This window comes from Pan troglodytes, chromosome 15, assembly GCF_028858775.2.
Source record: "Pan troglodytes isolate AG18354 chromosome 15, NHGRI_mPanTro3-v2.0_pri, whole genome shotgun sequence".
NCBI classification, from domain to species: Eukaryota; Metazoa; Chordata; class Mammalia; order Primates; family Hominidae; genus Pan; species Pan troglodytes.
Window position 1 is genome coordinate 86,829,248 of NC_072413.2, and position 27,737 is coordinate 86,856,984.

The 27,737-nt window shown below is 37.2% G+C and overlaps 1 protein-coding gene across 11 annotated transcripts in view; it reads left to right on the forward strand.

The window, feature by feature from the left end:
• Window positions 1–3,005: 3,005 nt before the first annotated feature.
• TTC8 (tetratricopeptide repeat domain 8) overlaps window positions 3,006–27,737 on the forward strand; it is a 53,594-nt gene continuing 28,862 nt past the window's right edge. For 4 of the 11 annotated variants that reach the window (XR_010150826.1, XR_010150828.1, XR_010150827.1 and 1 more), the window contains exons 1-7: window positions 3,242–3,444; window positions 15,557–15,715; window positions 18,103–18,223; window positions 19,515–19,578; window positions 19,687–19,846; window positions 20,075–20,164; window positions 22,454–22,498. Coding sequence is in view for 5 of the 11 variants with exons in the window: in XM_054665741.2 (XP_054521716.1) it covers window positions 3,331–3,444; window positions 15,557–15,715; window positions 18,103–18,223; window positions 19,515–19,578; window positions 19,687–19,846; window positions 20,075–20,164; window positions 22,454–22,498 (753 nt within the window). In the remaining 6 variants the exon portion in view is untranslated. 11 annotated transcript variants of the gene reach the window in all.

Consider the following 27,737-nt stretch of genomic DNA (forward strand, 5'->3'; position numbering starts at 1 on the left):
ACAGCAAATACATGTTACATTATGGATAAAAAATCTGAGGCACAGGCCAGTAAGTCCCTTCCACAAAGTCCCCACAACTTTGCCAAGGGCATGAAAAAGTCAGGTTTCAAATACAAAACATCTGGCCCCAGAGCCCAATTTTATTTTATTTTATTTTATTTTTTTTTATTATTTTTTTTTTTAGTGACAGGGTCTTGCTCTGCTGCCAGGCTGGAGTGCAATGGCATGCTCATGGCTCACTGCAGCCTTGACTTCCTGGGCTCAAGGCTCAAGTGATCCTCCTTGCCTTTGGCCTCCCAAAGTGCTGAGATTATAGGCCTGAGCCACCATGCCCGGCCTCAGAGCCCACTTCTTAATCATCATCCTAAACTGATTCCTAATTTGCCTGAGAAAACACGGCTGCTAAATCTAACCTTAAGTCCAGTGCTCTTCGTGCTAATTACTCTTTGTGTGTAAGTACTCTCCGGCCAGGAGATCTATCTTGTTGATCTCTGCATTCTTACCACCAAGCACAGAGCCCGGGCAAATACTTGTTGACCAAGAAAATATCTCATTTTATGCCTTTTGTTTTTCTTTTGGGTTAAATGTGCAGAATAATTCCAATTTAACATTTAAGAAAATTTAAACTTTGGCATTTAAAGTTAAATTACCTTAGGTATTTGATTTAAGACTGATTAACCTAAAGAAATACCTAGTTGCTACAGAGTAAAAGATAAGGATCTATGAACTGAGATCTAGCATCGATTGTGAAACTAACCCTTTTAAAGGGCTTGTTTCTCTGTGCTTCACTTTCTCTAGGAGGAAAATGGTCCTAGTAACTCTTATCTATTCCCTTCACCAGGAATTGTTACATTGTCTATTCTTCCTATTACTAGCATATCTTTAAAAAATGGTTTCTGCTTTATCAGTTAGATATTATTAAAAAATGTAAGTCTGTCTATAAATTCATAAAATCAATGAACCATAAACATATTTACATGATATTAAAAATAACATATTTTTATATCCTTTTAAAGACACATTTTATGCTACATTTGGACATGTTTAACATCCTGTAATTTGCTAAATATCCTACAATTTTCCTCATTCATTTGACTTTTGTGAGAGGAAAAAAACAGCCTTCTGAAAGAAGTTAACATACATTATATGCTAGTAAAATATTTTAATGCCTCATTTGTTCCACATTTATTTATATGTTTATTGGCATGTTTATTTCCCCACTTATGTAAATAGTGTTTCTCTGTAGGAAGTTGGCAATAATCTCAATAGATACATGACTAGAACTCAATGTAGTGGGTGATTAATCCTGGCTACCCATCAGAATCACCTGAGACACTTAAAAAAACAAAACCGATGCCCCAGTCCTACCTCAAACAATTTAAGTCAATATTTCTAGGGCTGGAATTGGGACATCTCTATTTTAAGAACTTCTCAGATATTCTACAAAATACTTGACCAGCACTTTTCAACACTGTCAAGGTCATCATAAACAAGGAATGTCTAAAAAACTGCCACAGTGTCAGAGGAGGTAAAGGAGACATGATAACTAAATGTTATGTGGTACCCTAAGTGAGATCCTGGAATAGAGAAATAATATTAAGGGAAAACTACTGAAATCCAAATAAACTGTGGAGTTTATTTAATAGGAATGTACCATTGTTGATTCCTTAGTTGTAACAAATGTATCATCTTACACTAAAACAAATGTCAACATCTCACACAATAGAGAAACTGGGTATATGGGAACTGTCTACTATTTTTGTGACTTTTCTGTAAATCGAAAACTATTCTTTAAAAAAGTTTATTTAGAACATCTGACTATATGCTAGAGAGTAAAAGATAAGGATCTATGAACTGAGATCTAGCATCATTTGTGAAACTGACCCTTTTAAAGGGTTTCTCTGCGCTTCACTTTCTCTAGTAGGGTTGAAAATCACTTACATAGTAATCTGCTTACAGTGTACCAGAAAACAAGAAGACGCTGTGAAATATTGAGCCCAATTGTCAATTGTCGGCATGTGCGTTCTTAAAAATTTGACACTCAGAAACCATGGGCTGCTTCATTAGGACCTTTAGGGAGATTACATTCCTACCGGCAGTTCCAGGAGAACACAAATAGACTAATGACAATACACTTAACTGTAACAATGACAATCCTGATAATTACTGACTTCCAAAATACAACAATTCAAGAAAGACTGCTTAGTAGAGAATAAAAGGTAACAATAAATTTCTTAGTTTAGAAGCATAAGTTTCATTTTAATACCTATGAAAAATATAAATATGTGGATTAAATAGAATGTCTAATGTTTTCTCAGACCCCAGTGGTTTGAGAAAAGCCTACCTGGATTTAGCCGGTCACACCTCTCTTTTCATAACCATTGCCATTTTAAGCATATTTGTCATCTGTGCAAATTTCTAGAGAAAAGTCAGAACTGTGTTTGAAGAAATCACTCTGCACAAGTAAACCCTTGCCAAACAGCAAGTGCCAGGAGACGATGTTTCACAAAGCTTTTAAAAATTATTATTATTATTTTTTTTTTTTTGCACACATTATCTAGTTTGGTAAAACTGTCACCAATTTACAATCCGGAATCACCATGTGAGTCGAATTAACAAATGTATTAGCAACTTGTAGTCAACCAGATTGCAGTTCCAGCTCCCTAACTCAATGCAATTTTAATAATTTCTCTTCTCTGAGTCTATCTCAGTTTCTCATCTGCAAAATGAGTAAAAGCAAGCCACTTGCAGTTCAGATGTTGAGATTCGGTGGGAAGGACCTCGAGAAACAGCGGACAATTTCAGGATTTAGGGCTTTAGGTCTTGATGGGTGGATGGTACTGTGGAAGCTGTTTACTTGTTTGTGTTTCTAGAATCGGAAGGTAAAGCGAAAGGGATGGAAACGAGCGAATGGAAGAAGTAGGACAGACACCAGACAGACATCAACTCCAGGGACTCTTCCGGACCTGCAGGGCAGGCAGAGCATTCGGTTGCTAGGCAGCTGCGCCTCCTGGGAGGGTGGGGGACCCCAGGGGCAGGTGTCTAACTCACTACCTTTTTGTTTAGCCGCGGTGCCTTCTTTTCAAAATCAATGAAACCTGTAGCCTTTAAAAGTAGACATCTTTTTCCAACCAAGTTTAGGCAAGCCCCGTAGCCGAGTTCTGCTTGCGGTTGTTTTTCTTTTTCCTGTTCTCAGGCGCGCTGCGGGCACCTCTCGGACAAGGCCCCAGCCGTCGCGGGTTGCCGGGCAGAGTCGGACGCCGCCAGTTCTTCACTCCACGCCCACCTCTCTCCTGGAGCGCTGGGCCTTCGCTGGCAGCACCGGCAGCCATGAGCTCGGAGATGGAGCCGCTGCTCCTGGCCTGGAGCTATTTTAGGCGCAGGAAGTTCCAGCTCTGCGCCGATCTATGCACGCAGATGCTGGAGAAGTCCCCTTATGACCAGGTACCGGCCAGCTCCCGTCAGCCTGTGCATCCTGACGCTGAGGCTGCGGGGTCTGGGGCATATCCCAGCCCCGGGTGGGGAGGCCGGGGAGGAAGGCCCGAGGCGGGGCTGACCGTTCGGCCCTCGGAGGCGCCCGGAGCGAGACCTTGTGGAGCTGTGACTAGCGGGTCCGCTGTCCGCCACGTCCACGGGGATAGCAAGTTCTGTGCCATGACCGCCCCCTCCTCACAATCTTCAGCCTCCCCTCCCCTATACGTGTCCCAGAGTGAGAGCCCTGAACTTTACTTGACGAGGAACTTTGATAATTCGTTTATACTTGCATATTGATGGGCTTTAAGCTCTCGGCGTGTGCGTTGTTAATTTCTAAAAAAAATATGCATAAACAAAGATCTGTGACTCTCCACCTCCTGTTAACATAGCTGCCTTCTTCCTTTTGGATCGAACATGTGATCCTCCCACCTCATCTTTAGACTGTTGTCCAAGAGTGAAGGAGGCCATGAGTTTAGCTTGAGGCAAATATGCAAATTAGAAGAATGAGAATCTAGGAGGGAGAAAGATACATTCATTATTTAAAAAATTACCTAGGCAAGGGGAGCTCTAATTGTAGGAGGGAGAAATGGGAAAGAAAGGCTCCTTACAAGAAGGAATGATGGCATTGATGAAAAGAGAACTTAAACTAGAGTAATGTGTATAGCGAGTGGAAAAGGTGGTATACAATGTACGTGAGCGGTACAATTCTGGTGGGCAGGTGGCTCCTGGAATAGGCAAAAAAGGAGAAAATGGGAGAACAGAAGTAGCGCTGCGGCAGTTTGTCAGTGCTTTTAGTAAGTGCAGAATATACCTACGTAGTTCTAGTTCCCTAGCTTTTCCTCTAGTGGTGTTGCCTTGGAGATGTTAGAAAAAATGGAAAATTGAAGGGAGTTACAAAAGCGGAGGCCTGAGTGTGAATGCTGTTACTAGGCTCTGCCTTAGCTCCCAGCAAATGGATGATGGATGATAACCTGCTGAGATGAACATTTTGTCTTTCAGATAGTACATCTCTCTTAGAACAGCCTACGTTAGTGGTAATACAAAGCTAGGTTCTGTTGTTAGTTCACATTAATTAATAGGACTATATTTCTGTAGACAAGCATTTTTCCAAGGTTTTTTTAAATTTTTTTTAATTTTTTTTAATTTTTTTTGAGACGGAGTCTCGCTCTGTCGCCCAGGCTGGAGTGCAGTGGCACGGCGCGATCTCGGCTGTCTGCAACCTCCGCCTCCCAGGTTCAAGCGATTCTCCTGCCTCAGACTCCCGAGTAGCTGGGACTACAGTTACGTGCCACCACGCCTGGCTAATTTTTTTGTATTTTTAGTAGAGACGGGATTTCACCGTGTTAGCCAGGGTGGTCTCGAACTCCTGACCTCGTGATCCGTCTGCCTCGGCCTCCCAAAGTGTTGGGATTACAGGCATGAGCCACCGCGCCCAGCCCCCAAATGTGTTTTTTGGCATAGTAATCTCATAGATATTGCTTAAAAAAATACACAATCAAATATGTTTGGGAATTGTGACAAAATATTGACCCTTTACGTTGGTACAACAGAAGCTTGTTAAGAACCTTTGATGTGGCCGGGCACGGTGGCTTATGCCTGTAAACCCAGCGCTTTGGGAGGCCGAGGCGGGCGGATCACGAGGTCAGGAGATTGAGACCATCCTGGCTAACACGGTGAAACCCCCTCTCTACTAAAAATAGAAAAAATTAGCCGGGCGTGTTGGCGGGCGCCTGTAGTCCCAGTTACTCGGGAGGCCGAGGTAGGAGAATGGCGTGAACCCGGAAGGCGGAGCTTGCAGTGAGCGGAGATCGCACCACTGCACTCCACACTCCACAGCCTGGGCGACAGAGAGAGACTCTGTCTCAAAAAAAAAGAACCTTTGATGTGCCAGACATTGTTCTAGGCACAATGGTTTGCAGGAACTTTATGTGCCATTTTAATTTTTCCATTGAGTTACGGTAGTTTTCATTCTGTGTTCCACGAAACAGTAGTCCCAAGAGCTGTTCAGTGAGAACAAGTTTCCTCATTAAGTACATTTGGGAAATGTATGTTCCTTCTTGGAGATTCAGGATGCACCCTAAAGGCTCTGAGTAGTTTTGAAGAAAAGGAAACTAATTTTGCCTATTTTTGATTAATCCAAATAATTAAATAGTTCTGAAACTTATTTGACCACCGGATTCCTTTTTTTTTTTGACCCAGGGAAAGGGTCAGATATCTTCACTGTTATCCTGGGAAGATGTTGGTACATCGGGAAATGTAGGCAAAGCAGCAGTATTTTTATTAATAGTTAAGACCCTCTAATCTTGAGTTCATAGTGACATTCAGTATTGCACCTATAAATTGAGATATCAGGACTTGATATGTATTCATCTCAATGACCTTTCATTGAGTGCTTACTACAGATTGTGTATCCCTTATCCGAAAAGCTTGTGACCAGACCTGAATAGAAGTTTCAAAAAAAGTTATTGTTTTATTTTTATGAGCAAGGGTTGATATGTTCAGCTCCAATATATATCAGAGTAGGTCTAAGAGAATCAGTACCAGATCTGGAGGAAATTTGATATTCTTTTCCTTTCTAATAATTTTTATTTGTTTTATTTGTTTGTTTTGTTTTGTTGAGGTAGTTTATTATGGTTGAACTGTATATATTGCCAGAATAATGAGTAGCATTTTACCAGGAATAGACGTTTAACTTGATGTCATCTTACCAGAGTTAGGTTTTGTTACTAGGTAGGGCTATTGAAAAGTTTACAGGGCTTACTCATGTTAGTCATTCTTTGACCTAACTTTGAACACTGTGCTGTTATTACTCTATGTTTTTCGTAACACCAGTTTCTGTATTTTGCACCCAGTTGTTATTTCATGTTGGAAATATTTCCCAGAATGATTTTTCCCAAGCTTGAAGAAATCCTGCCTTTTTCTTCATTAAAAAAATTAATATTTATGTTAGAGTGTTGATGCAATTAAAGAAGAGCTTTAGGAAGGAAGCTTAAGGAAGTTCCTTTGATTACAAGCTTGAAAATTATCTTTCCTTAGAACATGACTCCATGATGGCAGGTTTGTGTGGTATCCCAAGCACCTGATGCAGAGTCAGGCACACAGGGGCTTTTGATATGTATTTGCTGAATGAGTGCGTCGATCATGTTCATGTGTGTGTTTTGATGGAGTTGTTCATATTTGTCAGCTTCCTCTCTATGAAGGTCGTCGTAGTTGCTTGATGATCTTTGTCTTCCCCTGCCCCATCCTTAATTCTCAGCACCATATGTTCTTAAATGTACACTTACTTTTTCAAATAAATATAATTTCATTATGGGCATTCTTAATTCTTGTTTTGAGGGTCAGTTTTTAAAAATCAATTTTTAAAATTCTTCCTAGGTTCCTCCAGGAGAGTGTTTCTAATAGTAATGATCATCATTGCTATCTCTTACAGTGCTTTCTTTGTTTCGGTGGAGGAAGTTAAATGATGGAGAGATTCACAATCTATGAAAAGCTAACAGAAATGTGACCAGAGCGGGAGCAGATGGTCCTCTGCTCCGCAGTTAGCTGGTTCACCTTCATGTCCCTTTAGCCTCATGGGCATTTACTGAGGTTTTGACATTTGAGAGTACTTTTCCTCTATAACTATTTGAATTACTGTTCTGTGCCACCAAACTGATTATAGTATGGAGTGAGTTTGAAACTCCTGGACACATAGAGGAGCCCAGAAATTAAAATATTTCTTCTTAGTGCCAAATGGATTCATTTTTGCTCTTACGTTTTCCCCTCCCCATTACAAAAGATAGTTTTTGTTTTTAATAATGTCATTTTTCACTTTTGGTTTTGCTTATTTTTCTCCCAGATGAGAAAAACCTCTCAAAAATGATTTGTTATTTGTTAATCTTTTTATAAGCTGGTCCAGGGAGCTTCAAAAAGATAACATTTTGGTCCTGATACATTAGCTTATTGAGATGAAGGCCACCTCTAAGACTATTTATATGCATTTATTTCGCCTTTAAGGGATACTATTTTGGTGTAGAATCATCAAAAGTCTTTAATTATTGCCTTGTATTTTCTATTAGGATTTCTGGATTTTATTTTTGATAGTCAGGCTAGCCAGAGAGGTATGATGTACTATGCAACAGCATGTTTCTTCAGAGTAATACATTTTAATTTGGCTACAAAAGAACTGAAGGGTAGATTAAATATAATAATACGGTGTTTGGTAATGGGGAAGGGTTCTTGAAGAATATGGGTTCTCAACTGCTTTTTCTAGACACAGAATGGTGAGGGACAGAGGCCAGCCAGGGTCTGTAAGCATGAAGAGTATTAAAGTTCAGATCTGTTAAGAATAAAGAAAGAAAGATAACTGATTAACTTATTATAATTTCCCTTTTTGATTAAATATAATAGGAATAACCAATTCATAGAGAAGCATTATCTTTTTCAAAGTGTTCTTTAAATCGTGACTGAAAAAGTGGTTAAAAGTTGTAAGATATAAAAAGAGGAAATGCGAAACAGTCCTCTCCGTACAGCACTGTGACCTAGAGAGAATGTTTGCTTCTGCAGCTCATGTTGATCATCCTGATTAGTTGCTTAATCTGTTTACTGTTCTTTGTGTTCCATATGTCAGATTCATGGCTTTAAAACCAGTCCTGATTTTTAGCTCCATTATAATTAAACAGTTAATAAAACGTGAAGGTTTTTCAGGCAGTGGGATTTTTAAAAGACAATATGCTTTCATTAATGGGGTAGGTGTCTGGTAGATTTTCAGATTATTAAAATCGGTGATTCTGAGGGTGGGACCCATTAGCTGTGTATCAGAATGGGAGAAAGACTTTTTTCTAACTTACATTCTCGTTTTGCCCCAATCTCTGCTTATAATGAGAGATGTTACAGAGAGGAGGGGGTTATTATTGTAAATGGTTTGAAGGAGGAGAAATGGCTGAAAATGACTGGCTTAGATGAAAGACATGAAACCAGGGCTCCCCAATGAGCTGTATGTTAGTAGTTGGTTGAGACAGTGATCTGGTGATCCAAGCCAAAGAACATATCGTGTGATTATCTAATTGGTTTCCTCTTTGGGGCCATGGAGACTTAGCCAGACTTAATCCTTTGATTCTACACGCTGTGGGGCAGGTCATTTTATGAATTTGTATTCCTGCTGAATTACACAGATTACACTCCCACTTGGCTGCGTGGTCACTAGATCTCTCTAACCTTCTGAAATCCATCAATTCCTCTATTCTCTTAAACTTTTTCCCCCTTCTTTTATTACTAAATTTTGAACAATGACTCGGCAGTTTAAGCTGAGGAGACTCATTAGCCAGCATAAGTATTGATGGTAATCAGAAAGTTGCATTCAGAATTATCTGGAGATTTAATTCCCTAAAGTAACAGAAACAAGCTAAGAAAATGCTGAACCCTAGGGTGGAAGGAAGGAAGCAAACAGATGTGACTTGAAGTTGATGCTAATGGATATTTTCTGGTTCTAGGAAGTGGCACTCTACTTTCCATGTCCTGTTACCCACTTTGAGGGAGATTCAGAGGAAGTTTTAATTTGATCTTCCATCACTGGGAGTCAGTTCTGAGTTCTGAAAGGGGGAGTAATAGATGGTTTGGTGCTTCTGTTAAGCTTATACTTGAATAAGTATGATAATATATGTGAAAGAACTCTAAAAGTTGTGAAGTTTTCTTAAAAATGCAAGGTTTTATTATTAGTCCTTAAGATTCTCCTATGAGGTAGGTACTATTGCTTTAATTTGAGAAGGTAATGTAGATTATATGACTTGTTCAAGGTCATGCAGCTAAGTGGCTCCCTGAGGATCAAGCCTAGCCCACGTCTTCTGACTCTTGGGCAAAGCCTGGAGCTTTCTGCTTAACTGCGCCGATACCTGTAGAAATAGTTTGCTAGACTAAGTGAAGCTGCACGGGTGGATTAATTTAAATCGCAGAACTACAACTGAGAGCGACCCAAAGAGGAAAAGCTCAGTGATTTTTAAAAAAGAGTTTTCCCCTATCTCCTAATTAAAACATTCCAACTCTTCCTTCATAGTCCTGCTCCTGATGGATCTCCACAAAGCCATGCCTGTCCTTGGTCTCTCCACATCCTATGGTAGTCTGTGTTCCATCCTTGCTGTCATCCCACATACTCAGCAGAGTCCTGCTCTGGGCCCAGAGTGTCTGGGTTCAAATACTGCCTCTATACCTTTGAGGTAAGAGACCAACAGGACTTGTTTTCTGGTCACAACACGGCTGACCAAAACAGGATCTAGTCTAGACAGGATAAAGTAAAGAAACCAGCAGATGGCAAGGAAAGCGACCCCTCGCTGCCCTCACTGCTCATCAGTAGAACACCCTCCCACCAGCTGCCATGACAGTTTAAAAGTGCCATGGCAATGACCCAGAAGTTACCACCTCTTTCCATGGCAACAACCTATAAGTTACTGCCGCTTTCCTAGAAAGTTCTAAATAACTTGTTCCCTAATTTGCATTGGCCCACCCCTTAATTTGCATGTAATTGAAAGTGGGTTTTCATGAGTATAAATACAGTTGCCAAGAGCCCATAGTTGCTGATTCTGGCTACACTGCCTATGAGTTAGCCCTCCTCTGCAAGGAGCAGTACCAGCCAATAAAGGATTGCTGTCTAATACCACTGACTCACCCTGGAATTATTTCCTTGGCAGAGCCAAGAACCCTCCTGGGCTAAGCCCCAATTTGGGGGCTCACAGGTCCTGTAACATCTTGCTCTGAGTGTTCTCATCTGTAAATGGTGATGATAGTATACCTATAACTCAGAGGGTTGTTATAAGGCTCATGAACATGTGGTAAGTGATAAAAAATGTTAGCTGCTGTTGTCTGTATACCTACAGATATTTGCATGCAGGATTCTATCATCTATATTTTTCTTAAATGATTGCTGGGAATCTGAAAGCATTTGTGAGGAAGATGTCCGGTGAAATGGATGGTGAAAGGATGTTGAATATAGTTCATAAATCATTGGCACTCAATAATTTCCAGAATAATCTCCCCCTTCTCTGACTCTCTTATCTTCCATGTCTTCTGCTTTTCTTTTGTTCACCTAAGTCATCTATAATTTGACCACAATGTGAGTATAGTATTTGACACATTGTATTGTAATTTAGGTGCCTCCCCCTCTAGAATGTTGTGGAATTAATGTGTTCTTGGCCTCATACCCACTTAGGCCTGGTCTCCATTTTCCATCAATGCAATCCTTCACCTGTCTCTGAACCTCCCTACTCATTAGGCCTCTCATTTTCTCCTCTGACCTGCACATAGATGATTTCCTGTAATTTCCCTACACACTCTTCATCCACATGATCAGCCCTAAATGTATCCCTGAAGGGCAGAGGAACAAGACAGAGAGATCACGGAGACTTTCCTCAGTGAGCAGAAATCCTCTGAGGCTGAACTGGTGGTTTCATTTTGTGTCACTGGAGGAATCTACCTGCCCTTGGCAAATCACAGCATCCAGTATCAGTGGCTTCTGTCTCCTTTAGCTGTTTTTTCCTTTTCAAGCATTGTCTACAATCACCTCTAGTAAACTTTCTCCCCCAGTTTTCTATAATATATTGGATTTATCTTGTATCTCTCCTAAACTTTACCTTTCATTCCTGCCTTACTATGTCCAACTCTTTTTTTTTTAATCTCCAAGAGGCACTGGCAAGAAGGAGCATTTGATTCCCTCAACCGTTTGTGTGACCTTAAACAAATTACTTAACATCTCTGAATTTGTTTCCTTATCTGTAAAGTAGATAATAATACTTACCTGCTTTCCTCAGATGGTTGTTATGAGACTCAAATGAGATAATGGGCTATAGAGATCTGTATACAAGTAAACAGAAGAAAGAAAGAATAGAATGTGTTACTTCTTTCATCTGGCATGTCATTCCCTGGATTGGTGTGTTTCCTTAAGTTTGGACTGTATTTAGGAAATCTATACTTTTTCCACATCCTTGGTAGGTGCACTGGAGTTGAAAACCTCCAATTGCTATGTGTTCTCTAGTTGCTGTTTTGTTTTCGGTTCAGTTGATTGCCACATCTTCTGTAACTTCCATCCTTTGGGGCCCTCATTTTCTAGCCTAACTTAACCTTTTCTTCTCATGTTCCTACCATGCGTCATGTTAAATAAATTGCCTGTCCTTGCATGGTGACCATATGGTTTGCACATTGCTTGTACCAAGAATATATTCTTAAAAAATATTTGAGGTGTTCTTTTTGGATTTAGAGCTGTAGAAAGCAAGGATCTTTTTTCCTTTTTTTGTTTCTTAGTACTTTCCCCAGTAAAACAGATTGAGTGCTCAACAGACATTGCTGACTAGACAGACATGTAAGTGTAGATGTTTTATAAATAAATTTGTTATAAGTCTGATTTTTTTAACCAGTGGGTTTCTATTTAATTTGTACAGAAAAACCCAGATGCTGAGTTTATCTGAAGGGTTTGTATTATGTGGATTTTCCTTCTTCTCCTTAAGTGATTAAAGTCTGAATGTTTTAACCACCGTGAACTTATTTTTGAATAAAAGGAACTATTTCCTTGGTATAGTTATGGAATTATTCTCAATTTCTGATATATTGTGTGTTCATTAAACAAGTAGTTATCTTCTCTTTGCACTTTGAATGAGGTTAGATTAATTAGAATTTTCTGATCATTGAAAATTTAGCATTCTTCAATGTATATTCATTTTACACAACTCTTGAGAACACTTCTGTAGGAAGACTAAAGTTAATTTTTTTGATTTTTATTGAATGAGTTAGAGTTCACCTACAAATACAAATACTTGGTTGGTCCTTAAGACTTTTTATTTTAGAAACTGTATTTCTTAAAACTGTTTACTGCCTTCTTAATGCTTTCCAGGAACCAGATCCTGAATTGCCAGTGCATCAGGTAAAGAAAGGTTTAGCTGCAACCTTTAGTTTAGAGAATTCTTTAATGCTATTGCTTAGTTGTTGCTATAGATTAGAAAATTTGCTGCATATCTTCCTGTGGGTTTATAAAATTAGCCATATCTGTCAGACATTCTGTGCCTTCTTATGTAAATAAATGATTATATTTTCAATACTTTTGTGTATATTGATAGCCTTGTAGAACTAATAATGCAGTCTACTCATTGGGACTTGGAGCTTAAATGGAAATGACCAAGATGGATTAGAAGGATATGAAAAATAAAGAAGGAGGTGAGGGGAACCAAGGGCTTAGAAAGGGAGTGGGAGAGTCAGCGGAATGACAAATGTCTGAAAGACTGTGATGGATGGGATGGCATATCTTGAGTCAAGAGTGGACTGTGCTTGGGAAGGTCTTGGTTTTAACTGACCTGGTGGCTCTAAGAGGGAGGAGGCTGCCACAGTGATGGAGGAAGGAAGGGACACTGGCCAGACAGTCACATCGACCAAATCAATTTGGATAAGGATAGGAGGCAGCTAGAGCCTTGCTAACTGGATAAAACACAAGAGAATGAATTGGGAGGAAACCCTGGGAGAGAGGAGGGGGACACCTGGCCAGTGATACTTTTAGTCCAGGAGAGTTGCCAGTGAGTCTGGGACTAAGGAGAGAAGTTGTGCAGAGTTATAAATCAGAGAGCTTAAATGTTGCCAGGTGTTTGCCCTACCAAGTGAGATGGAATGTTAACAGCGGTTTTTTTAGGTAAATAAAAGACTTGAACCTTATTAGGGGTCCATATGTGTAATTAGCAAACCTTTTAGAATAAAAAGCAATTTACAAAGTACTCTTATGGAGGCTTGTGTAGTATTAAACACACTGTAAATAGGTTAAAATGTGGCACTGTGTTCTTTAAAAGGCTGACATTTGTCTTTTGAATGTTCATAATCTTGATTTACAAACTGATCGATGGGGCAAAACTATTTTTTTTTTTGCATAATATGGGTACAAGTCATTCAAGAAGGATCAAAGTTATAAATACTGTGGATTTTGTTCTCAGGAAATTTGGAAGGTTTTGATTAAAATTTAAAACATCAATAATTTGCATTGTAGAAATGGTTTTAAAACTATAAATGGCATTTAAGAGCTTTAAACTAGCACAAGGACTCCTGAAAAATCTGTATTTGGCATTATTTTCCTGTTCTGTTTGTATAGACTTAATTATTCACTGGATAATGATACAAAAGGGAACAAGGCTGACTAGATTCTTTTGGCCTTACTATTTCCACTTTTGGAATTTCTTATTTTTGCACACTGTTACAACTTCAAAAGGAATGAGGCTATATACAATAACAATTCAGTATCTTGTGCATAAGTTTTCATTTTCATAGAGTAGGCAGAGTGTCCATAGTTACTGAGTCTTATGATGTCTAAATCAGGTCAGACAGACTGTTCCTTTCATAGCCTTATTCTAATAATAACCTAAAATTGTTTCTTACATGCTTTAAACTACTGGCCTTGCATTCTGTATTAAGAGTAACAGAATAATTTAAACATGCTTTGCTCAGTCAGCAGAGTTTTAACCCCTTCATATGTTCATTTTTATAACTAAAACTGAACTAGTGTCACAGTGGATGGAATGAGTGAGTCAATATTTTCCTGATGTTTGCTGGCAAGTATCTGCCTCAGGAGTAATGTCCTATAGACTAACTCAGTTGGTGAGTGAGATGGGATTGTGTTTCACAGATAAAAAGGGAAAAATTGATATGATTATTCATTTGGTTTGGGAGAATCTATGCTTTTCCCTTAAAAAACAAAGTTCCAAAAGCATCAATTCTTATTTTTATTGATATTATGGTACTTCTAGTACATAAATATTTAAATAAATTTACATAAACTATTTTTTTAAACTGTGTGACCCTCCCATTTGTTAATAAGTAAACATATCTGATAAGGCAAATTTATATTTTTATTTAGTTTTAAGGGGTAGTTTGGGATTACTGTGTGTGCTTTGTTATTCATTTTATTTTAATCACTGATTAGTTTTAAACTTTTTTTTGGTTTGTTTTTTTAAAACAGGCAGAGGATTTTAGGGCTGTAAAACATACTTGGCTTGTTTCCAAAGTAAAAAAAAAATTATTATTTTTTTAAAGCCAAAGCTCCTTCTGCTGTTTTCATTAAAATCTCAAGAATTGTTCACATTGCCAGGAGCAGTTCTTTGAAAACAGTCTGATGTTTAATCAAGCCGTGATATGTGATTTTCAAGGTCATTTTTGTTAGGACAGAAGAGAACTCAGGAAGATTAATTTTCTCAAACACTGATAAAATTTAAAATTGAATAAGTCTGAGTAGATTTTATTTTAGAGCTGTAAATATCAAAAATTCATACCATTGTTTCTTAAGAATTATATTTTAGAAATTAACATTTTTCTATCTTTTTGAAAAAGTGGATTCTTATGGAATAAAAATTTTAAAAAGATATTCCTAGCCTTGGTGCAGTGGCTCACACCTGTAAACTCAGCACTTTAGGAGGCCAAAGCAGGAGGATCACTTGAGGCCAGGAGTTCAAGACCAGCCAGGGCAACAAAGCGAGATCCCATCTCTGCAAACAAACAAACAAACAAACAAAGCTGGGTGTGGTAGTACACACCTGTAGTCCTAGCTACTCTGGAACCTGAGACCTGAGGTGGGAGGTGGAAGGATCACCTGAACTCTGGAGGTTGAGGCTGCACCACTACATTCCAGCCTGGGAGACAGGGTGAGAGCCTGTCTTAAAAAAAAAAAAAAAAAAAAAAAAAAAAAAAAAAAGTTCCTATTTGACTTCGACTTCGGAAGTATTTATTCATATTGCAGGGAAGGAAGAGTGGATTTTCTTTTCTATATTTTGCTTAGCCTAATATAAAAAATGTGTAACTCTTTAATATTTAAGACATCAGTTGGGGGATGGATGTCAAGAATCATGATAAATTGGACTATGAAATAACAGTATGAACTTGAAAATAGTTAAAAGTAAAATATATTAATAACCAACTATATAAATGCTGCTATAATGATAAAACTTGATGTTTAAAACTTAAGGCCAGGCATGGTGGCTCACGCCTGTAATCTCAGCACTTTGGGAGGCCAAGGAGGGTGGATCACCTGAGGTCAGGAGTTGGAGACAAGCCTAACCAACATGGTGAAACCCCATCTCTACTAAAAATACAGAAAATTAGCTGGGCGTGGTGGCACGTGCCTGTAATCCCAGCTACTTGGGAGGCTGAGGCAGGAGAATCGCTTGAACCCAGGAAGCGGAGGTTGCAGCGAGCCGAGATCACGCCATTGTACTCCAGCTTGGGCAACAAGAGCAAAACTCCATCTCAAAAAGTAAATGAATAAATAAATAAATAAACTTGATTTAGGTAGGACTCCAAATCATAGTTCTGAAGCCTCATTAGCTTCTCATCAGGATAAAAATTTACATACCTCACTGCGGCATACAGGATCCATCACCTGGCTCCTGACTTTTTCTCCAACCTCTTCCCTCATTCTTCACCTACACTCAATTCTCCTAGAGTTTCCAAACATGCCATAGGCTCTCTAGCTAGCCTGCCTATTGTCCACTTTGCCTGTCCACTGGGCCCAATTCTTCACTTCTACCCTTCCTTCCACTCCCAGGTAGCTGGACACATTTCCTCTGTTCTATCACACACTTCTTTTTGTTTTTCATTTTTGTTATTACATTTTTCTCATTACATGGAAATTCTTTCCAGTTAGAACTAGGACTATGATTTACTCCTCTTTGTATACTCAGGATGTAGCATGCAGTAGGTGCCCCCTAGTAATATGGGAATGAACAAGCAGAGCCCATGTTGTGCTTTGCTGTTCCAACAGAAAATGCTGTAGTCCTTCCTGTCCATCAGAGAGTGCTGAGCAAAGAATGCTCTTTTGAAAAATCAAAGCTGTCAGATACTGGCAGGGCAGTATGACCTGTAGAGATTTAATATAAATCAGTATTGCCTATTTCCATCTTTGAAGTTAAATTAGAACATTAGCTCAAGCCATTGAGGACTTCCCTGATCCCTGGGAACAGTTGTATAGATATGGTATTGTTCCTGATCTTTGATGAGTGAAAACCTGAGATTTTTTTTCTATACTTTGTTGGCTCTCACAGTTCCAATTGGAGTTCCAATAGGAATTGTTTTTTTTTTAATTTTTTTACAAATAAGTTTTTTGAGTCTATATTCTACTCATCTAATTGTGTTAAATTCATACATAACATTCAAAACAGTTTGTTCTAAATTTTTAAATAATCCAGTAAACCTCAACCAGAAAAGTGCAAGCCAAAAGCCAATCATCTAACCAAATGTATTTTCACTTTGGGAACCTAAATATGTTGTAGAGGCAGCCATCTTTATTCCCATTAAAATGAACGCATGATGTTATTCTTTTTTTTTGTTTTTAAAAAAATGTTCATAGAATGCATTCCAATTACTTGAGCTCACAAAAGGATCTTTGCTTTCCAACATCTATAAAACCACACACTTGTCACCTGTCATATTTCACCCAGTAGGTGATGTATTCAGGGAAATTAGGATCCGTGTTTTAGTCTTCTCATGTTTCCTTATCAGAACCTAGCCTGATGGTATTTAATTAGGGGGTGCTCAATGAATATATATACTGAATGCATCTTGAGTTCTTTACGTGGGGACTTTCTGGACTTCCTGTAGCTCTCACCTGTTCCTTTCGCAGTCCCTTGGCCTTCATTGAGCCTGCTTCACAGCCATATATTCCTAGTATACTGAGCCTAATCCCTCCCCAAATTTCCCTTGCTGCTACTTCCTCTAGGCTCTAGAGTCACTAATATGCTGCAGCTTCAAGAGTTGCCTTCTTTTCAAATCCTCCACAGCACACCAAGCTTTATTGTTTTCTGCCTCTATTCTGTAGTAAAGGAAAGGTAGAAATTTCAGATAAAACAATTTCATATGTTTAATAAGAAATTTAATTGTGTACATGTTTACATTGAATTTTTCAAGGTAAAGCAAAGCTGATAAAATATTTTCCAGTTTAGATTTCTTGATTACCTTTTCCCTTTTTTTCATTATCTAGCAGGTTTTCTACTGACTAGATCACAAAGCAACCAGTGTTGTTTCGTTATTGGAATTGGATAAATTGATCTTAGTTCAGTTCAACCAACATTTCTTGAATACCTACTGTCTACAAAAACCATAGATATTATGGAAAATTCCAAAGTGAACAAGATATAAAAGCTTGCTAGAGTGTTTTTCAAATGTGGTTAAGTGTGTAATAATAGAGGCATAAAGAGAAGTCTCTGTAAGAAAGACAAGAGTGTGTAATAGGTTTAGAACTGGAAAATCAGGGAAGGCTTTATAATAAAGGACTTGACCTTGAAGGAGGAAGGCAGAAAGAACAATGTGGTTGTAGCTTTATTCATTTGTTTTCAAATTATTATTTTAGTAAAATTTTCTCTAAAGATCTATCTTTTTATTTATAAAAAGGAGTGTTAGAAGACTACCAGGTAATTACCTCACTTTTATTTACTATGTAATTGATACATTGGTTGTTTCTTGATTAATAATGATGGCTTCTTGTATTAGTTTTTGACATGGCCCTTTAAATTAAAATAATGTGTTAAGAGGTAAACATGTTTAATATAAAATGAAATAACAACAATGAAGGATGGCTATTTCTATAAGCTGTGTAGTATTTCTAATGCTATTTTAATATATGTTTTATTTATCCATGGTTTTTAGGCAGCTTGGATCTTAAAAGCAAGAGCACTAACAGAAATGGTATACATAGATGAAATTGATATAGATCAGGAAGGAATTGCAGAAATGATGCTGGATGAAAATGCTATTGCTCAAGTTCCACGTAAGTATTGGGTTTTCAGTTAAGTTAATGAAATACCATTAAGAGGAAGAATACTGTGTATAAGAGGAATATATATGCCTATGTATTTCTACACTTTATATATATAAACATTATAGACATGAAACAAAAATGATGAAAAAACCATTACTTTAAGTAAATGGTTTCTGTTCTGCCTTATAGTACAAAGGCTTTTTCCCCACAATTCAGTTATCTTAAACTTAAGGTATGAGATCAATGTATAACAATTTTCTAATACAAGCTATATTATGCATTTTAGAAATAATTTATACCTATGTTCAACTGCTGATCATATGGGAAAAATTTATAAAAGTACATTCTATTTGAACTACTTGTCTAATATATCAGAATATTGTTTATCTGGGAAGTATCCAAACAACAGAGGTGTTCTAAGAGCACTTTAAAAAAAGGTCGTTTGAAAACATCACTTTATTCTTATAATCGAACATGATTTGCTCTAAGTCATAATGTGAGGTAATGAGGTGATATGCTGGGCTGTGAGTGTCTGTTGGGATTGTCACAGAGGCACAGTCCCCAGCTTGGAGATGTGGTGGTACAAATGGTATTGGATAATGGCTGATCTGAGAGAGGTGTTTACAACGAATTGATCACAACCCATTACAGATTTCTTTGTTCCTTCTCCACTCCCACTGCTTTACTTGACTAGCCTTAAAAAAAAAATGGTATTGAATTATAACCAGGACATATGGTGGTCTTGCTGGTAATTATAGTTCTCAGTCATTTATATCTTTTGGAAGGTAATAGCTATTTTAAACCTTCAAATAGAAATTGAGAAAAAATACATATTTTTATGTTAATATATCTTTCTTTACCATTATTTTGTTCTTTTAGAGTTAAAAATATCTAAATTCTAGATATTGTGGGTAAATTATCTTTTATTGGGAGAAGTTTGTATGAGAAATAATTCAACTATGAGGATAGAACCATTATTTTGAACTTTGGAGCCTGTTAGTCTTGAGTTTAAATCCCAGCCCTACTAATAGGTTGACCTGTTTACTTAATTCTGTGAACCTTTGTTAAATGGGTTAATACTACCTACTTTACAGACTTAATGTGATGATTAAATGTGATGACATAAGTAACATGATAGGTACTTATTAAATATTAGTCTAAAACACATCTCCCTAAAATACATTTCTTGCTATTAATGTCTTTTTCACCAGGCCAGCGCAATTCTGAAAATTGTATTAGCTTACAGTTTTTACAGATTAATAGATAATATATAAATTGAATTAGCCATCTTGTCTCCTAGGCCCTGGAACGTCTTTGAAACTCCCTGGAACTAATCAGACAGGAGGGCCTAGTCAGGCCGTTAGGTATGTACTTCTGCTTCATATCCTCTGCCACTAAATATTGATCGGACTGTATGAGAGTCTTTCCTCAAATGATCTTCTTTGTATTATAACAATTTATAATCTTCACAGGCCAATCACACAAGCTGGAAGACCCATTACAGGTTTCCTCAGGCCCAGCACACAGAGTGGAAGGCCAGGCACTATGGAACAGGCTATCAGAACACCCAGAACCGCCTACACAGCCCGCCCTATCACCAGCTCCTCCGGAAGATTTGTCAGGCTGGGAACGGTAAATTCTATCAGCTTTCCCATAGCCTTGTATTACTTTGGTATTACCAAAGTAGCTTTATATTATGGTATATCATTTTCCCCTGTTGTTATAGTGGAGAATTATATGGAAGATTTTTGAAGGTGATTATTTTTATTTATGTTGCCTTTATATTTTTATGCATATTAATCTTGTTTATGTTTCAAAAGAAAGTTTCAGATCTCTTGTTCTATTGTTTTTCCTCTGTAGGCTTCCATGCTTACAAGTCCTGATGGACCATTTATAAATTTATCTAGGCTGAATTTAACAAAGTATTCCCAGAAACCTAAGTTGGCAAAGGTATGTACTTCAAATGATTTTGAGTTTTGAAGTAATATTACACGTATGATGATAATGACAAATTAGAAAATGAATAAAAACTTGTGAAGGAAAGGCCATGTCTTTATTGAAGTGGAAATGTTTTATATGTAAAATTACTCTTAGTCTTTGAGTTAATTGAGTTAAGGAAGGTCAGTCAGAAATAAAGTACATATACCATTATTATAGGAAATTCTTTTCCCTTGATAAAGAGTAGTAATTTGTAACAAAGAAAGCACGTATGCAGCATCATCTTTGTAGAATGAAGCTTAAGAAGTCATCTGTATATGTACGTATTTTTTTCCTTTTTAGCTTGGACTATTCTCAGAGAAATAATTTTCTATCCTTGTAGGTTTTTAGGACTGTCAAAGGATGATAAAAATTATGTACTCCTAATTAGTAATTTATCAGGCATCTCAAAAAGGATTACTCAAACCACATAGTGGCATGCCAGCCACATTAGTAATTATCACTACTCAAAGATTAAATGCTCCTTTAAATTAAAGAGAAAATGAGAAGCAGAAGGAGAGGGAGAAAGGGAAAGAGAGGCAGAGGGAGAGAAAGAGAAAAAGAAAAATAAAGGAAGGTGTCCATGACCTTTTCAGTATATAAACCTTGAGGGTGAGCTTGCAATAATTCAGAGACAGGAGCACTTATCTTCCAGAAACTAATTTAAGCCTTGCTCAGGTTTTTAGCTGAAATATCTGAGCATAAGTGCTGAGCTCATTCCTAATCTCAGTTCTAATGGTGTTTAACGTATGTGTTTACTAAATACCAAACACTCTAGAGAAAATTAAAATGGACACTAGCTGTACAGACTTAAGTTTAAGTCTGAAAAAAAGATGCCATTTGGTAGACAGGGAATTAGCCAGTAATAATTGCTGCTGATTTTTTTCTTAAATTCTTGTTCAGCAGCAATCCTGTTGACTTCATTTAGTGAAATTGTAAAGCTATCCTTCCTTCCCTTTCTTTTATGAGAGTGGAGTAGTGAAAGCAACTCATATGGAATATCTGGTTCCCTACCCTTTAAGGTCGCTTACTTGAAGGGACTGTCTGGCTAGTTGATACCATTGCTATTTTTTGACCAGAGAGTCAGTCAGTGGAAGCATTTTTCTCAATTAAATTAAGATGCATCCAGGACAGATCTGGTCTGTTACTAGATTTAGCCTGAACTAGATTTTGTGCTTTTTTAGTGTGTTGTAGAAATAATGCCAGGTTTTTCTGTCTTTGGCCCCCAGCTTGCCTTGACCCAAAAGGAGTCATTTTTAATAAAGGCATATTGCTTGGGGTGTCTAGGGTGACTCTATGACACTGTCTTTGGTGCTGTAACGTCATTTTCATGGCAGTAATAGCACCAATTGCACTCTTAACTTTTGTTTCTTTATAACAGAACAAATGGAGGGATTGTTATAGGTTTGTTTTTTTTTTTAAAGAAAGGCCTTGTCTTGATTTTTTTAAAAAATTGGTTGCCTTCAAGTCTTCTTTGTTAGTAACCTTGATATTTTCCAGGGCTGTTAGCCTCTTTGCAAGTGTAACATGATGGTATTATGGAAAAAGGTAGTACCAATAAGAGTAAATGCTTATTTGTTTAGAGGAGTTGAGTGAAATATTGGAAATAATTGTTCTTAGCCCTGGCTGTACATGAGAGTTATCTGAGGGCTTTAAAAAATATAAGGTCAGGGCTTTGCCATCCCCCCAACTCTGATTTAATTTAAGTGGTCTGATATGTGCCCCACTGCCAGGTGATTCCAATGTCCAGCTTGGCTGAGTAGCACCCTGCTAAAGAAACCTGAATATCCTGAATCATAGAGTTACTATGAATACCATATAAGGAAAAATAGCTTTAAAAATTAAGCAAAAAACACCCTGCTTTACCCTTGTACTCTACTTTGTTTCAGTAGAAACTTCCAGTTTTTTTATGTCTAAATTGTCATTATTAATATCATAATCACTGTATAATATATGTAGAGAATATAAAGAATTGTCTGCATCTGTTTTACGACAATTCTGAAGTTGGTCTTTAAGAAATAAATTTTTCAATTGTCTTTCTAATAAAATATATATACCAAAAAAAGTTTAATTCTTTGTGCATTCCAGTTTGTATTCTGTTAAAACCAGAATCAGTTATAAATAGTAATATTTTAAAATGAGTGATTGTAACAAAAGATGGATAGGCCCTTTTATCTATAAATCCAGGGCTTTAGAGTACTTTTGTTAACAGCAAATTAAAAAAAAAAATCTAACGTATTTTTGACACTTTTTTCTTCACAGGCTTTGTTTGAGTATATCTTTCATCATGAAAATGATGTTAAGACTGTAAGTTTTGAATTCATGCTATTTTCTTTTATTGTAATTTTTCTGACTTTGGAAGTTTAGATTCTGAAATATTCTATTTCTGACCTTATAAACAGATGAAATTATTAAAGATTGGAGAATTACTAATACTTTAAAATCCACCCTCAGTTTCCATGGGAAAATGTGTATAAATATACAAGTGATAAGAACTATGCTTGGTTCATAGAGTATGTAGATCTCCAATAAATGGGAAGATACAGGTTATTGAGAATACTGCATAACATGCTTGTGTTAAAGTTATAGTTTTTACGCTAATGGTGTTGTTGATCTGTTTATTTCCTTAGTCCATATAGTATATTATAGGTTTACTAACACGCATATTTCTGTTATTTTTGTGGTGTGTCCTTTTCCCCATCATTAACGTTTTATGATCAAAGATTTCAAACATACAAAAGTAGACGGAATCGTCTTCATAGCCTCTTAACAGAGAATTTTACAGTTATATGTGTATGACTTCTCAAATTGTTTTGATTTTTGCATACTTATATGCAAATGAGCAATAATGGAACAACTTTGGTCAAATCAAATGCAGTTCATTCTACAGTGTCTGATTGCATGTTTTCTCATTTTCCTATTAGTTCCAGGAAAAAGGCTTTATATCCATACATTAAGCATTTAGGAAAATAAAAATGTTTTCCTTAATTGTGTTTTCTTTTTTTCTTCTTTTTTTTTTTGAGACAGAGTCTCACTCTGTCACCCAGGCTGGAATGCAGTGGTATTATCACGGCTCACTGCAGCCTTGACTTCCCAGGCTCAGGCGATCCTCCCATCTCAGCCTCCCAAGTAGCTGGGACCATAGGCGTGTGCCACCATGCCCAGCTGATTTTTTTTTTTTTAATTATCTGTACAGACATGCTCTCCCTATGTTTCCCAGGCTGGTCTTGAATTCCTGGCCTTAAGTGATCCTCCTGCCTCAGCTTCCCAAAGTGCTGGGATTACAGGTGTGAGCCACCATAGCCATCCCCTTAATTGTGTTTTCTATGTGTCAACCACTAGCTATACACTAGGAGAACTAATAAAAAATATGATACTTTTTCCTGCCTCTACAAGCCATGTAATCTAGCTGAAGAAATAAAATGGACATAAATGAAATAGTTAAAGAGGTCATTGTCAAACTGTGAAGTTGTTACCAAGTAGGAAAGGGAAAAATTCAGAAGGGATGATATTAGTAAAGATCCATGAAGTAAGTAGAATGTATGGAAAGGAGGAAAAAGAAATGTAAAGAAAGGGCAAAAACAAGAACGAGATATGGAATGATCACTAAATCGTCCTCATCCTAGAAAATGGGAGTTCCACAGAGACATTTTAAAGAAGGAAGTGACAGAACTTGATGATAGATTTGATGCTAGGGACAAAGGAAAGACAGACAGGTCAAATTTGCCTCCTAGAGATGCTGTGAGAAGAGTGATAGTTTTATTGGCAGAAATGGGATAATTAGGGAAGGAAGTCAGTTTGTAAAGAAGCTGACTAAGTGACTTGAAGGCGTTTTGAGCTTGAAATGACAAAAGGCTATCTAAGTGGAGATACCATTGCATGCGTTGGGAGATGTGACATTGAAATGTAGGGGCCACATATATAGAATGTGGTGTTCGTAGATGTGGTTATGTAGGGAAAAGAAAAAATGAAGGTTGGGACAGCTGAGAAACCATGCACACTTCTGTAAATAAAAGTCAGCCATTTTAACTTCATAAAAAGCTGGTGAGAGGCTTTCAGCCTGATGATATATAAAATTAAATGGTCAAACTGTAATTAAAAAGCATTAGAATGCTATTCCATTTCATAAATTAGTAAATCTCAAATTACTAGAGTATCATAAAGTGATACTCTTGTATTTGGAAGATTAATGCATATCAAGGGCATCTATTCTTTCATCCAATGTATGTTTGAACCACAGTTCCAGCCCTGAGATCACACAGTGAAACAGACAGACAAAGTCTCTGCTCTTTTAGAGATAATATTCTGGTTGGGCAAGGAATAGAAACAAACTTTAAAATGTATGAAGTCTTATGGGCTAATGAGTACTGTAACAACAAAGAAGCAGGAAAGCAGATAAGGGAATAAATAATGATGTGGGGGAGGATGCTATTTTGGATGGAGTGGGGAGTGGTCATTGAAGTCTCTCTGAACAGAAAATATGTGGCTCAGTGGCTGAATCCCAGCACTTTGGGAGGCTGAGGCAGGTGTATCACTGGAGCCCAGGGGTTCGAGACCAGCCTAGGCAACGTGGCGAAACCCTGTCTCTGCAAAAAATACAAAAATTAGCCAGGCATGGTGGCACGTGCTTGTAGTCCCAGCTACTCTAGAGGGATAGAGCTGTAGTCCCAGCTACTCTGGGAGGATCACCTGAACCCAGGGAGGTTGAGGCTGCAGTGAGCCATGATCATGCCACTGCACTCCAGTTTGGGTGACAGGGTGAGACTCTGTCTCAAAAAAAAGAAAAGAAAAGAAAACATTCTAACAGACACCTCAATGAAGGGGGACAGGAACCACATCATTATGTGTAGGAAGAGCATTTTCAAAGAGCTTTAACTGTAAAGGTCCTGAGTAGAAGCATGCTTGGGTTGTTTAAGGAACAGTAAGAAGGCCAGTGTGGCTGAGTGAGGCCTGTGAGGGGGAAGAGTTGTTGGTGATGAGTTTAGAAGCTAGGCAGATCATAAGCCATTTGTAGGTCATGGTGACAATGTTTTTTATTAATAGATTCATCTTGAAGATGTAGTTCTACATCTTGGAATTTACCCATTCTTATTGAGGAATAAAAATCACATTGAAAAAAATGTAAGATTTATTCCCTGCACTACTGCACTTAATATTCTAAAGATTCTAAGGATTAGCCGACTGTAATTTTTACATATTATGTTAGTATCATAGTTCTTCATGCATATGAACTTAAAAATTTTTGATTTTAAACAGATAGAGTAGTAACATTTAAACTTTTTATTTTAAGCAGCAAAATCCTTTTCTTCAAGTGAAATCTTATCGAGACCCTAATATGTAAAACAGACAAAAGGTGGGCTACTTGAATTATAGCAGGGCTAGCAAACTTAGAACATATCCATCAGCCTCCTCCTTGCTCGTCCCACCCCATGATCTTCTGCCCCTCAAATATTGGGGCTGTTGGGTAGTTCCTATATTGGGCTCTGCTTCTAAATTACCTGGGGAATTATTAAATAAGGACTTCTGGATCTGTGCTAGACTTCCTGAGTCAGAATCCTCAAGGGTAGGTGTGGCGAATCTGTTGTTAATAAAAGCTCCGCAGGCAATGCTAATTTTCAGGCAGGATTGGAAAATACTGCCTTAGAATATAGTAGTTTAAAAACCAATGGTTAATAGACGGGTGTAATGCCAGGTGTTCCTGTGTAGTAAAATAGACCTGGGGAATATTAGCAGAACTCAAAAACCAGAGCTCCCTATAGCAAACAAAACAAGAGGAGGTGCGTTACCTGTCTCAATGAAAGAAATCAGCAAATGAAGAGAAAAGAGACAGCAAACATGACTCAAATATATCTCATTAACACGGAGGTGATAGTAAAAACTATTGAGAACTGGAGTCCCCATTTATAAATTATATATTTTTATTCTTGGTAACAGTGACTCTCTTAAAACACCAAAACCAAGCAATATTGAACAAAATCGTTGACTCTTTTATCTTTATAATTCATTAAATGACACTTGAGAAAATTTGGGGACTTTATTTTAGATATTTAATCAATGAAGAATAAAAAAATTGAAACTAGCAAACATTAGGGTATTTCATAAAGTTGGTTGGATTTGTGAAACAATCACAAAGGAAAAAGACTTACTGATGCATATGTGTAATCTCTATCTAGTGGACAGAAACAAAATCAGAAGTAAAAGGGCAATAGAAGGGGGAATTATGTACATGAAGCATGATTTTGAAATATTGGTATTTATCATGTATAAAAAAGCTGATCTTGGCTGGGTGCAGTGGCTCACAACTGTAATCCCAGCACTTTGGGAGGCCAAGGTGGGTGGATCACCTGAGGTCAGGAGTTCGAGACAAGCCTGGACAACATGGTGAAACTCTGTCTATACTAAAAATACAAAAATTAGCTAGGCGTAATGGCGGGTGCCTGTAATCCCAGCTACTCAGGAGGCTGAGGCAGGAGAATCGCTTGAACCCGGGAGGCAGAGGTTGCTGTGAGCCCAGATCGCGCCACTGCATTTCAGCCTGGGCGACAAGAGCGAAACTCTGTCTCAAAAAAAAAAAAAAAAAAAGCTGATCTTAATTTTTGAAAAATTTTTATGAAAATAGAAATGACCCCAAAACAGAAAATTTACATTAGAAAAAATGCTGGTAAATAGCACATTAGAGGTGTACTTTTTTAATAACAACAAAAATATAAAATAAAGAGGCTTTGGACTTTGAGTTTTATATTTATGAAATTAGAAAAAAAATCCTGAGGGAGAGTACAGTTAGTTGTCATACATTATAGGTGATATTACACATGGTACCACAATTTGGAAAACAATATGATAATATAGAGCAGATAGCCTTAAAGATAGTTCCTCAATTTGTTTCTGTAATTTCACTTCTCAGGAGATTGCAGGAAAAACTAAAGTGCTGTATTTGCAATGGTATTCATTGTAACTTTAGATATAGTGGCAAAACTATATCTAACCTAATTGTTTAACAATAGGGAATGAGTTTGGTAAATTATAATAAATAGCATGATGGAATCTTATGTAGCCATTAAAAACCATAATTATAAACACTAGGCAGAAACATGGAAAGTGTTTATTTTATAATGTTAAGCCAAAAGTATACCATTTAGTATGTTAAATAGAAGTATAACTCTAAAAATATGCATTTATGACAGATACTAGAAGGTATTACTTAAACATTAAAGTGGTAGTATTTTGAGGTTAAGATGTATTCATTCCACAAATATTTGTTGAATGCCTATGTTGTACCTCATGGTACTAACGGAGATTAAGTCTAACTTTACCTTTGTTTTAAAATTTTTCAACAATAATGTTATAGTAAAATGAATTATAAATTAGGGGCAATAATATATTAAAATGCTGCCAATTTGTACTCTGCTTGTTATTTTCATCTGCTTACCCCCAATATACATACATTTTTTGTAGAACATAAAATGGAGCAATTTGTTTTGTTCTTATTTAGTGAGAAACACAAATTGTTCCTTTGTTTTCCATTTTATTTACTAATTCATATATT